The 14700-nt window shown below is 34.1% G+C and overlaps 1 protein-coding gene across 4 annotated transcripts in view; it reads left to right on the top strand.

The window, feature by feature from the left end:
* The window catches only part of Rbp6 (RNA-binding protein 6), a 1287678-nt gene that overhangs the window by 336991 nt on the left and 935987 nt on the right, over positions 1–14700 (top strand). For all 4 annotated transcript variants that reach the window (XM_067118389.1, XM_067118390.1, XM_067118392.1 and 1 more), the window contains exons 4-5: positions 1949–2033; positions 11938–11979. In XM_067118389.1, the coding sequence (XP_066974490.1) occupies positions 1949–2033; positions 11938–11979 (127 nt within the window). The remainder of the gene's footprint in view (positions 1–1948; positions 2034–11937; positions 11980–14700) is intronic.

A 14700-nucleotide genomic window follows, 5' to 3' on the forward strand; every position in this document is an offset into this window, starting at 1 on the left:
ATATATATATATATATATATATATATATATATATACATATACATATACATATACATATATATATATATATATATATATATATATATATATATATATATATATATATATATATATATCTTCCCATACAGTGATGTAAAAAGAATAAATTAAAAAGTTTGTTGTGTATTAAACAGAAATGCAGCAGCGATGGAGTTTTGGGCGGTTTAGAACGGCGAGAGCAAATATGATTTGACGAAGAGTCCACTACAAATCCTGTTTGATGATGGCTGATATGATGAATGTTAGGTCACTGGATAGTCCCCCCCCCCACGTTCTCTCTCTCTCTCTCTCTCTCTCTCTCTCTCTCTCTCTCTCTCCATTTTTTCGGATGTGCCTCCCTAGACACATAATCAGACCTTTGGGTGAAGCATTGATTGTAGGGTTCGGCCATGTTCGAGAGAGAGAGAAAGAGAGAGAGAGAGAGAGGTTGTGTGCAAGGTTTTGTAATGGTTTATACCTCAAGGTAGAAGTGAATTGTGGACGTGTTATTGATTTTCATTTTCTTCTTTAAATTGTAATTTCTTTATTTTTACTTTTTTCTTTATTTTTATCAGTTGGAGGGTCTAGAAGTATTAGTATAACATATACTATTCTGACGCCTATAGTATAGTAGATATTTCAGACGATGTTAGGAGACATAGATAAGAGGTCTGCGCAGGAAGAGAGAGAGAGAGAGAGAGAGAGAGAGAGAGAGAGAGAGAGAGAGAGAGAGAGAGAGAGAGAGAGAGTGTAATGAAAAGGTCATATGGGGGTAGCAGTGCATTTTTTCTTCTTTATTTCGTACATGAAGGTAGGGGGAAAAAGACGGCTGAGGAGGAGGAGGAGGTGGCTGGGGGTGGGGGGCACGCTTATCATAATTTATTCTTGGGGTGTGGTTTTTGCAAGAGGAGAGGCGAGGAAGAACGAGGGTTAATGATACTGTCTAAGAGTCGGCCGATGAATCACTTTGGATTTGCTTAAAGTTCAGCGGGTTTCTTTTTCTCGTTTCCTCTCTCGGCTCTCCCATTTATTTTTTTCATTACTTTCTCCTCCACTTCCTCCACCACCTCCTCCACTACCACTTTCTCCTCCTCCTCCTCCTCCTCCTCCTCCTCCTCCTCCCTGTAATTATCTCAGTCAATCAAATTCTTCTTTCTCTTCCTTTGCATTTTCTATTTCTTCATATGCTGAAGTTATTATTTTTACCGAGCATTGATATTGGTTATTTAAGCAAAAATAAAATGCTTCATTGTTAGACCTTTTATTTTTCAATTAATTTTGGATAATTGAGTGACTTGCTTAAAAATGTATTTATCTTTCTCGTGGAGAAATTTGTCTGAGTGAATTACACCAAATATGATGTCAGCTTTATTTGATGGAGATATTTTTCGGAAATTGTTTTGCATTACAAAATCTTGCAAAGCATCAAAGACTGTAAAAGACAAAGCATGATGTCTTGCAGCTCTGCCCTTCTCATTTTCGAGGTTTGCGTTTTACAATGACTTTTCTTTCTATTCTGAAACTGAATGACTTTTCTTTTTATTCTGAAACTGAATGACTTTTCTTTTTATTCTGAAACTGAATGACTTTTCTTTTTATTCTGAAACTGAATGACTTTTCTTTTTATTCTGAAACTGAACCTAAAACTAAGCATTTTTTAACATATTAATTCAGATTCAAATCGTATGCTAGGTCAGTCAGTCAGTACGAAATAATTTTGTTTCGGAACCTTTCCTTACATAAATTATTAATCATGCTGTGAATGTGGGTAATGCCTGTTTGCCTGCGTAGATTTTGCTGAATGATAAAGAAACCATCATCGATACACTGCTTGTATTTTTGTTTCATTTACTAAATTTTGTTACATTATAGCTTTGTTTATTTTTTTATTGTTCATGTATTAATGTTGTTTTAATTTGTCTCTTTACAGAGGGTTCGGATTTGTTACCTTCAGTGATCCTTCGAGCGTAGATAAGGTGTTGGCCCTCGCCACACACGAACTCGACGGTAAAAAGGTGAGTTTTGTATTCAAACTATTTCATTTCTTCGATGTTTTTCCTTTCTTTTCCTACCTATTTTTATTCCTGATAATATTTCTAAAGATTTGAGAATACTTGTGTAACTGTTTCTAACGTTTACGTATATTTTGGAGATTTTTTGTGAAATCTGTGAAGTTAGAAATTAATCGATGCTTTTTCTTTTTGTCCAGATGACGATCCGAAACATTGTATATTTTCGTTTTTTTCAGTTTTCCTTAAAAACTCTCGAGAGAGTAAAAGTTTTTCGTTAGAGTTTTGTTACTGTCATATGCACCAGAAAATGTATTGCGGTAACATGATGCACGGTTTTTAAAAGAGAAATTTGCCGGAATATTTTCACTTTAAATGTTGCTATATTCTCTTAAGTCTAGGGATACCTCTGGATTTGTTTACAAATGTGTCTATTTTCCTAAGCTGTTCAGATTCCCTCTAGTCTCTCTCTCTCTCTCTCTCTCTCTCTCTCTCTCTCTCTCTCTCTCTCACACAAGTTCACAAAGCGGAAATCTAACCGAAACGAGTTGTGCTTTCTTTACAATAGTATGAGTTGAATAAGTTTTATGTTCATATCCAAAGCAGTGGCCCACTATATGAGGCATAATTGACACCAGAAACAATTAGAATCGTTCATGGAGAATTAACACGCCATCGTAAACGTTACCCAGGAAATTGCGGTCTGCAAAAAAAAAAAAAAAACCCTGGTTGTGATATAGCCTAGAATAGAATGAAGTGAGAACTATCTGAGTGAGATAAGGTTAGGTTTAAAACATTATGCCTTGTTAATGTTTGTTCATCTTTAAAGTGGAGTTAGCTCGTGTAATTCCTGTGGAGTTATATTTTAATGATTGTTTTTATGCGTAAACTTGATTTATGCTTCTTGTTTGATAATTGTTTTTACGCTTAAACATGATTTATGCTTCTTGTCTACCCCGAGGATACCTGTCAACCTTTGTAGTTGTAGGCCAGGATAACCTTTAAAGGTTACGAAATCTTGAAATTAGATTATGATTTTAAGCAAATGAGACTTGATCTTTTTTTTATGCACAACTCAAACCTTTTAATAACTGTTGGATGCATATGAAAAATATTTAATGAATAATAGATAAGCAAGAGATTATGGCTTATTGTTGGTGAATGTGGGATCAAAATGGTTTTAAATGAGTGTTAAATACGCGTAACAAAATTGTTTTCATGACTGACACAATTAAATGAAAATGTGACATATTTTATTGAATTATCATCATTTCATTTCAGAGAGAATTTTGCTTTTTTCAGTATACTCAGTACGGGGCATTTCATATATATATATATATATATATATATATATATATATATATATATATATATATATATATATATATATATATATATATATATATATATATATATATATATATATATATATATATATGTATGTATATACCATTTGTCACTTATAAATTCCCCTTCGGTGATAATTCTCCATCGGAGGTATTCCCGAGGCAGCGTGAATTTGATATTAAGCTACATTTGTTGCTTCATGATTATATATATATGTATATATATACATACATACATACATACGTATATATATATATATATATATATATATATATATATATATATATATATATATATATATATATATATATATTTTACGGCGAGTGTTAAGCGATTTTCTCGATCGTGAAGTAAAAACAAGAATATGTTTTGGTTATTAAGACCAATTTAGAGCGTAATTCGAAAATCCTGTATTTTCTTTTTTTCTTGCGGGATAAGGATTATTTCTTGTTTCGCCAACACTAATTAATTTTCTTGCTTATGAGATTACAACATTTTTGCGGGATATTGATCACGCATACATGTCACAGGTGATTATTTCAGTTGTTCCTTGTTTTAATTCGTCTTTCTTTTCCACCAAAAAAGTTATTCAGACAATCCGATAATGGTTTGTTTTCTATTACCGGATCGCATAATATATTTTTTTTTTTATAAAAGCGTAGCCTATTATGAACGAAATGAGTACACCTTTGGAACTTTCTTCCTTTTGTTTTCCCTGACGCTTATATAGTCTACAGTTGATTATTTCTGTTGTTGATTATTATCCTTCTTTTCCTTCGTGTTTCTTTTCGATCAAAAAGGTCTTCAGATAATCCAAAAATGGTCTGTTTTTTTTTTTTTTTTGCATAACTCTATTGCATAGTATTTTTTTTTTTTTTACAAAAGGGTATTATAAACGAAATGAGTAAACCTTCGGAACCTTCTTCCTTCTGTTTTCCCTGACGCTTATATAGCCTTCCATCCTTCAAGAGGCGGTTCTGTCGCCCCGACCTGTTTCTCGTGCAAGTCGTCTTCTTTATTAAAATGATACGTCCGTCTTATAGGCCTTTGCATTAGGAATGTAAAAATGAATACTATATATTATGACGACACTGTAATTTTGTAATTGAAGAATTAACATTTCATCTTCCCAGCATAAGTCGCAGAGCACAGCAGGGAACAAATTACTTAGAGAGGTTTTTACTTTATTTAGTAAAGGAAGCTCTGCAGAAAAAATTTTTAGTAATGGAGGCCCTACAGCAAAACATTTTTAGTAAAGGAGGATCTAAAGTAAAACATTATTAGTAAAGGATATTCTACAGCAAAACATTTTTAGTAAAGGAGGCTCTCCAGCAAAAGGTTTTTAGTAAAGAGGGTTTTACAGCAAAACATTTTTAGTAAACGAGGCTCTACAGCAAAATATTTCCGTAGGGTTTTGATGAGAACGTTATTGCAAACAATTGCATCTAATATTCATAACAAAGGTACAATAGTTATTGTTTCAAGAACAGTTTTAGGATATGGCTTTGTATTTTAATTTCTAATTTATGAAGTTAATTGTATGTCTGTCTGTAGCTAATTTGCTGACAGTTGGTTATCGTCTTGTGTTCGGAAATTCACCGTCTTTCGCCAACAGGGCGGCACGCTGATAGATACTATGTTGATATTTGAATTTTGCAAGCATTGATAACATTGTGACGGCAGTGCGATTTTTGTTGATATAGATAATTGTTGTTCTTCAGGTAGGTTGTTTGTTTAAAGGGATTTCCCGTTTATTTTGTATGTATATATATATATTATATATATATATATATATATATATATATATATATATATATATATATATATATATATATGTGTGTGTGTGTGTGTGTGTGTGTGTGTGTGTATATAATTACAATTTTGTAATTGATGTTGAAGAAATATCCATCATTCTTTTTTTTTAAGTTTGTTGAAATAACTGATGCAATCTAAATTTAGTAATTGGTGCATTCCCACGTTTTATTTATTTATTTATTTTTTAGCAGTCTTTCTTATATTCATTTTCTTCACTTTCCAGTGTAAATTCTTATTATCCTTATTTTCGAAGGGTTTAAAGTTTTTCGCTTTCTGTTCCTCAAATCTAGAGCAATCGGAGCTCCGCCTCTTCCGTATTGGTCGTAGTTCTTCTTAATTAAGCCACCCCCCAATTCCCCTTTCCCCTACCCTTCCCCTACCCTTCCCCCCACGACAACCCGCCTCCTATCGTGGTAATCTCCCTCCACTGAATTCTCATTTACTGAAAACAGCACCTCCATCTTCATATTCCCCCATTATACCCCCTCCCCGTTCTCCCCACCCCGCCCATTCTCCTCCACCCCATACCCGTTCTTCTCCACCCCCTTCCCGTTCTCCCTCACCCCTCCCTCTCTCCCCATTTCCGTGCCCAACCCTTTCTACTCGTAGTATATCAGAGCAATAACCAATTTCCCCTCTTCACCTCACCTCCCTCCCTATCACCCCCTCCTCCCCTTCTCCAGCCCTTCCTTAAGGGGGGAGGGGGATGTCTCCTATGCTCTTTACAACAGACAAAGCTAACGGAGATTGAAATGTTCGTTCTTAAAGTAACGGTAGAAGGGGAAAAACGAACGAGCGGTACTAGTTGATAATTGTTGTACCTTCATTAGAGGGATACATGAGAGAACGTGCTATTCTCTCTCTCTCTCTCTCTCTCTCTCTCTCTCTCTCTCTCTCTCTCTCTCTCTCTCTCTCTCTTGAAGGCGTGGGAAGCATCTAGCACCACTTGAGAAGATGCTGCATCAGTTTTGTCCTCCTAATGGCGGCTAATTGATCCATTTGCCTGAGTGATACTTGAGCGGTTGATTAACCATTTTTGTGTGTGACCGTGTGATTGCGGAACTATTCTCTCTCTCTCTCTCTCTCTCTCTCCTCCTCCTCCTCCTAATGTACCATTTTGTGATTCAGATTAGTCAATTTGTTTGGCTGTATGACTATATGTAGTTCTTACGTAGCAGTTATGCTTTAATATTTACTGTAAAGGGTACTTTAGCAAACAAGAAAATGAGTAATGTTGAAAGCTTAATAATTTTGTTTTCGGGAAAGTTATATAATGGTCATAAAACGCAGCGTTTATTTAATATCTACTGAGGGTAGATTTATTTCAGTTTCGTAGACTTTTTTTTTTATTTGCCACTCCTCTTAAAAGGAGCCGCTCTTGAGGAAAGGACACTGACACACTCACACACACGCTCACACACAGTAGAATAAAGATCCACTACATTAGATTTTTAGAGGTGGTTCTAATCCGTATACGCACCTCTATCTTACAAGCACTCTCGCTTCCAAGGTATTAGGCCCTTGTTTTCCAATAACAACTTCCTTTCCATTTTGTGTATATAGATAACTATATATATATATATATATATATATATATATATATATATATATATATATATATATATATATATATATACATATACATATACATATACATATACATATATCTATATATGTAAGTATGTATGTATGCATATACTGTATATATGTGTGTGTGCATGTGTGTTTGAAGGCAAATGCTTTAATTTCGGTGAGTGATTAGAATTCTATCACTCTCTCTCTCTCTCTCTCTCTCTCTCTCTCTCTCTCTCTCTCTCTCTCTCTCTCTCTCTCTCTGCTCCTGGCTTTCATGTGTGTGTCCCGTGTCATGTATAGTTGGTTTATTCATAGCTGTGCATGTGCGGGAATATGTTAGCATCAACGTGGACACAAGTAAAGCTTGTTTCCAGTCGAAGTCTTGTTCCAGATTAGCTTTCAGTTGTGGTCAACAGACCCACTTTCATAAAAGAAGGAAAACCCCAGATATTCTGAGGAATCACCTTCCAGCATCGCTCAATGATATTCGGATGACGAGAAATATCTGAAAATATCTGATTTTGGTTCGATTGACTTCTATTTTACTCGACAATGTTGTATTTGGTGCTATAATTCATTAAGTTTGAATGGAAATTGTTATTTTTTGTGCCTTGATGTTTTTGACTCGAAAAATCAGTAACATAAAATGTTCAAGCAATAAGGTTGGAATCGAAGATAAGTCATTTGATTAATTTTCACTCATGTGTAGGACCAATGACTTACAGTACATAGCTTTTAAGTTCTAAGGTTATAGCTAAAAATAAATTGTGTAGTGTAATAAAAATCCACAATTATATAGTAAATATATTACTGTGTAAAATATGTAAAATAAACCAAAGCCTTTCAAACACTTGAACTGTGTTCCTCATCACTTACTGTACATTTTAACGTTAGCGTTGATGAGGAACACCGTTCAAGTGTTCGAAAGTCTTTGATTTATTTTACATATTTTACATAGCAATATATTTACTATATAATTGTGGATGTTTATTACACAGATTGTTTTTCACGAACTTGTGAATCTGTTAGCAAATTGTGTCGTGTTTAGTGTTATACAAAGCTTTTAATTCATAATGAGATATTAAAGATTGTTTTTTTAAGCCCACATTGGTAAAATCTGCAAGCGCTTATATGTTGACGTGCTTTAGTAATATTTCACAAAGAATTTTGGTATTACGTAAACCATACTGTAGATTGTTTCAGTTCCCATTGGTCCTTAAGCTGTTATTTCTTAACGTTCGAAGAAAACGATAATCCACGAAGAAAAATTGGCAAATATTCAGGGGGAGCATGAAACATCAAATGCACGTCCTTGCCAAGTTTTTACGAAGTTGTATCTTTTGTGCTGGAAAACTAAAGCAGAGTTTCAAATAAAGTATTTTTTTTTAAATGATTGTCAACGCTGAAGTAAACACACCACCGTGTCTCAGAAAGTCTGTCAAACATTCTTAGTTATACGTCAGTTCATATATTCAGCATCTTTATTTCTCAACTCGATGATGGTGAAGATATCTAAAACATAATGAAACATTGCGGCGACAAAGAAAAAAGAATCCATTTGGTAACCACAGTGTCTCACAAAGTCTGTCAAAAGGTTATAGTTATATATCAGATCATCATCTTTATTTCTCAACTCGATCAGGAAGATGATGAGGAGTTTTCTAAACAGAAAACTGTTGTACCGGCTTTGTCTGTCCGTCCGCACTTTTTCTGTCCGCCCTCAGGTTTTAAAAACTACTGAGACTAGAGGGCTGCAAATTGATAGTTGATCATCCACCCTCCGGTCATCAAACACACAAAATTGCAGACCTCTAGCCTCAGTAGTTTTTATTTTATTTAAGGTTTAAATTAGCCGTAATCGTGCTTCTGGTAACGATATAGGACATGCCACCACTGGGCCGAGGTTAAAGTTTTATGGGCCGCGGGTCGCACAGCATTATAACGAGACCACCGAAAGATAGATCTATATTCGGTGGCCTTGCTTATACGCTGTACAGAAAACGCGATTGCGCCGAAGAGACTTCGGTGCATTTTTTACTTGTTTAGTTATATATCAGTTCATGAATTCATCACTATTTCTCAACTCGATGATGACGATGATATCTACGGCCACAGAAAAAAATTCCATTTGGCAAAAACAAACCAAATTCGTCTCACTTTTGGCCGCTTGCGTTATTGCTTTCACTGTTTTACTGCGAAGCTTGCTAGGTGGACGCTCTCGGTACACCCAGCGTCTAAGAGAGCGAGCTTATAACCCTGACGGGATAATCCTAAAGTCTTGGCCATTGTTAGGTAAAGTTAGACCAGTCTGACGTTGATGGTGGCGCTCTGAAATAGACCTAAAGGGGAAGGAGAGAGAGAGAGAGAGAGAGAGAGAGAGAGAGAGAGAGAGAGAGAGAGAGCCGCTGGAGGTTTGAGGTGCTGCTGTGAGAGAGATAATGGTGTTGTGAGGTATACCTCAAGAGAGATAGGGTATAGTGGAAAGTTTGAAGTATTGGAGAGAGAGAGAGAGAGAGAGAGAGGGGGCGAGCAAATCTTACATCAACGTTCAGAGATATATTTCAAGAGAGAGAGCGAGAGAGAGAGAGCAAAACTCATATTAACCTTCAAACGTATATTTCAAATGAGAGAGAGAGAGAGAGAGAGAGAGAGAGAGAGAGAGAGAGAGAGAGAGAGAGAGAGAGAGAGAGAGAGCTTAAACTACTGAAGCATACAAGAGAGAGAGAGAGAGAGAGAGAGAGAGAGAGAGAGAGAGAGAGAGAGAGAGAGAGAGCGCTGGGCAGAGTGAAGGAATGCACTCACCTACTGCTGCTCTTCAATCCATCAAATGCAGGTATGCACGGATAAGACACTTGCATTAGACGATTCCTGATTTTTTCTTCTCGGATTCCTGGCATTGAAGGGTGGCCGTGAGGGACCGCGAAGGGCTTCTGGGGTTCTTCCTGAAGGTCATGTTCCCTCGTTGATTGTTGCTTGAGTCTTTTGTGCTCATTTTAATACCGTATTGAGGGGCTCTGCTTGGGAGTCTGGTGCATATATATATATATATATATATATATATATATATATATATATATATATATATATATATATATATATATATATATATATATATATATATATATAAATAATATATATATGTGTGTGTATGTGTTTGTGTGTATGTGTATTGCAGTTTCGTTTTGAAACGTAAATATCCTTTTTCATTACTTTAGGGGTTTTTAGGCATTCATTTTCTATGGGAATCTCAGCTTCTTTACCTAGAACTTCTGCTACGTACTAGACCATTATATATTTTCGTTCTCCATAAAAATGTCTCACAGCCTTGGAATATTAACTGTTAACCATTTGAATAAGAATTATGTGAAATACATTCCTTTGATAACCGAAACTGATTGAGACGTATGTCATACAAGCCCTTGAGAAAAGGTCAGAAAGGTAAAACATGTATTTATTATTTTATCTATATATCTATTCATTTACTAATTTGTTAATTAACTTTTTCTTTTTTAATAAGTGATCTCTTCTTTCTGTATTTCCTTTTACCTCCTGTTACCTCTTTCTGATCAACACCATGTTCTTTGGAAGCTTGAATTTCAAGTCATTGACCCCTGTGAGCATTTTCCATATGAATAGGCTTCATCGTCTGAATAATAATAATAATAATAATAATAATAATAATAATAATAATAATAATAATACTAATAATAATTTGATGTCAGAGTCGCAAGATCCACTTCCGAAACTCATACAGCTTTGACAGACAACTAGCAAATGACTCTGCTTCCCTTTGAAACGTATTTTTCACGTGGAAAGACGCGTGATAATTGCTTTGCATTTTTATCGCGACAACTTCTTGACTTTCGTGTCATTAGGTAAAAAAGAATATTTGCTTATTTTCTTCAACACGGAGAAAGAAAAGTCGTCGTGACTGTATTGGTTCCGAATTCCCCTTGGGCCATGGCAAAGGTGAAACACCAGTTACCTGTCTTCCTTGGTGATGTCAACCGCCGAAAATCGCTGCCCCTACTTATCAAGAGTTATAGTTGACGAGTAGATGTTACGGTTTTGCCATGTTTCAGTTTTTTCGATCTTTTACAATCCTCAGTTGTGAAAGGCATATTTTTTTTTTTTTATTTTTGTCTGTGTAGTGTAGGTAAGTGTACTTCTAATTTCTAAGTGTGCTCTGCAGTGTAGGAATTCTTATTGTCTTCTTTTTTATTTTGTTTGATTGTCATCTGTTTGCTTGTGTCTAGATATACACACACACACACACACACACACATATATATATATATATATATATATATATATATATATATATATATATATATATATATATATATATATATATATATATATATATATATATATATATGTGTGTATGTATGTATATACTGTGTATATATGTGTGTGTGCATATATATATATATATATATATATGAATGCGTGTGTTTGTGTTTGTGTATGTGTATGTGTATGTACATATATAACAGTATATATATGTATATATATGCAAGTATGTATTTGTTCATGAATATGTGCTAAAATTAATATTTTTAGCCTTGATGCTAAACTAAAACTTTTTAAAATGCCATCATCTTTAGAAAATCATGTTTTCCTTCAGGTATAAGTTCTAAGAACAATTTTGCATAAACTAGGTACCTTGACTTTCTTTAAACGTTAATACGTGAGAATTAAATTCACTCAGCTGAGTTCTGTTCTATCTTACTCTCCGTAAAATTGAAAGGATTAAAGATTCATCAACAACAATAGCTACTACTACTAATGCTATTTATACTAATGGTACGGCTTTTGTAACTTTTACTGTTTTTAGTTTTTATTTACCTCATTGTTTATCTGTTTGTTTATTATTTAGCTAATGGAATGGTCTAGTGTTTCAAGTGAGGCCATATCATAAAGTTGTGCCTGAATGGCAGCGCTTATGACAAGTGATTTTTGAAAGATTCTTTGCTTTGCTATATATATATATATATATATATATATATATATATATATATATATATATATATATATGTGTGTGTGTGTGTGTGTGTGTTTGTATATATGTGTGTGTATGTGTGTGTGTGTGGAGAGAGAGAGAGAAAGAGAGAGATTGGTTGATTTTAATTTTTCATGGCCATGACTCAATGTTCGTTTGATTTTGTTGCAGATCGATCCGAAAGTTGCCTTTCCCCGACGTGCTCATCCAAAGGTAAGTAGGAGACGATGTTATTCGTTTACGTATTACTTTATTGATTTATCTTTTCTATGTATACATACATTTATACACGTGCCGAGCGGTCAATGAGTGCAGATTACAAAGTGGATATGTATACGTGTTTAAATAGAATAGAAATTAACTGAAAAATCAATGCTATTTATGTGCCTCATCTGGTAATGTAACGTTACATATGTATGAGTATTTGTGATTTCAAGCTCACATATGCATATATATATCTTAACTCTATGGTTTTGACGTAATATTAGGATAAACATATTTGTTATATGAATGTAACACACACGCACACACACACACACACACATATATATATATATATATATAAATATATATATATATATATATATATATATATATATGTATATATATATATATGTATATGCTGGCTTTTACCGTAACTGCTTGTTACATTCATATTCTAATATTTTGTCAAAATCGTGGAGTTAAGATATACATAAATATGTGAGCTTGAAATCACAAATACTCATACATGTATGACGTTACACTGATAGATAAGGCGCAGATATAACACTGTTTTTTTAGTTAATTTTTATTCTGCATATATATATATATATATATATATATATATATATATATATATATATATATATATATATATATGACACGTACTACATTCTTACCGCTAATTCACAGATAAAACAATATTGGTACAGTTTTTCTTTATCGCTATATTTCCCAATAAAAGACCATTGTTAGGAAAGTGATTTTAGTGGTTATCGGCAAAAGGATTCCGGCCTTTGTGCGAAAAGGACTTAAAAGCTACATTTCCGAACCCGCCTCGTTGAAGTTTTTTTTTCGGGCGGGGGCTTTCCTTGCGTGTTCGATAATCCCTAATAATCCCTTAATAATCCTTTAATAATCCGTCCCAAGTATTCGTAGGAATTCTGGCGACCTTCTCTAATCCCTTAGAATTACTTGTAGGGATTTTTGTCGTAGGATTCGAGGCCCAAATCCTCCTGTGACGTGGCAATCGGTCTTATTTCAAATTCTCGTTTTCCTCCAGGACTCGGGTTTTGCTGGTTAGCGCTTTTATGGCGCGGCCGTTCTGACACTCGGCCTAGGCGGTTTTCAATTTATGCTGCTTGATCTTTGCTGCATTACAGAGTTTTCTCTCTTTGGTTCGATATTAACCTGGTCGAGTTTATTTCCACAGGGTAAATTCGTCTGTTATATGGTTATTTTATGTAAGCTTTTAATAAATAAATAAAATCGTAATTTTAAAAGATATGGGAGTGTTCCAAAAATCATTCGTTGGTCGAGTTTATTTCCACTGGGTAAATTCGTCTGTTTAATTATCTGTTTAATTTTTCTATAGGCTTTCTAGAATCATTCGCTGTGTTTTTTTTTTTTTTTTTTTTTTTTTGCAAAAATAAGATTAGCGAGACCTTCAGAAATATATAATTTTTGGTGATTTTCACTTTTTTGTTTTATCTTTTATCTCTCAAAGAAGGATAAATGCAAATCCGACGAATATCCATGTTCTTACTTAGGCTACGGGAGCAGATCGACAGACCAATGAATAATTAATCTGAATGGATAATCGAGTCCAGAAAGAAAAGATTAAGGCTCTTTCCTAAGCCTATCTTAAGTGGTTCTGAAACTACGTTTGTTCAAGCTTTCATAACGGCGTTCTTGGGTGTATGATTGTATTTATGGAATGCAGTAATCAGTACTGCAATGACGTTTATGAAACATTTATGGTGATAATTGCAACCGCTTGCTTGTTTTATACATATATATATATATATATATATATATATATATATATATATATATATATATATATATATATATATATCATACACATATACAGTATATATATATGTAAATATATATATGTAAGTATGTACGTACGTATATGTGTATGTTTGTTTCTTTGTTTGTATGACAAGTATATGTAAATAACGTGTATGGTTTTGAAGATGGTCACCGTCTGAGAAGCGTAAATGACAGACTTTATAGAAATTTGTGATCATTTTAGACATATATATATATATATATATATATATATATATATATATATATATATATATATATATATATATATATATATATATATATATATTTAAATTTGTCCCAGATGCGTGGAGATAAACCCGAAGAAGGACGGAATTGAAACGCGGCCTCCTCCTCCTCCTCCTCCTCCTCCTCCTCCTCCTCCTCCTCCTCCGTTCCGTTATGGAATGCTCGCCCAGTGGGATTCTCTTAATTGCCTTAATGACTGTCATTAGCGTCCGCCATTAGTGAAAAAGGCGTAGTTACGTACCAGACGTGGCTCTTGACAAACGACTTCTCTTCTTTAACCAAAACCTTATGCTCTCTTACTCCTCTCCTCTCTTCTCCACTCCTCTCCTTAGGAGTAGGGGTCGAGATGATGATGATGATGATGAGACGATACGAAGTATATATAGCAGTCTTCGTACGAAAATTGGGACGAGTTGGGTGGTACCTGTATCAAAAAGGTTTTGGGGGAACATGTGGTTGGATGGTAGATCTGCTCGTCGTGCTTGTGTGTGTATATATATATGTGGTGTGTGTGTGTTTGTGTGAGTGGATGTATATATATGTTTGTATGTATTATGTAATATATATATATATATATATATATATATATATATATATATATATATATATATATATATAGTATATGTATATATATATATATATATATAT

This window comes from Macrobrachium rosenbergii, chromosome 16 (genome assembly GCF_040412425.1).
Source record: "Macrobrachium rosenbergii isolate ZJJX-2024 chromosome 16, ASM4041242v1, whole genome shotgun sequence".
NCBI classification, from domain to species: domain Eukaryota; kingdom Metazoa; phylum Arthropoda; class Malacostraca; order Decapoda; family Palaemonidae; genus Macrobrachium; species Macrobrachium rosenbergii.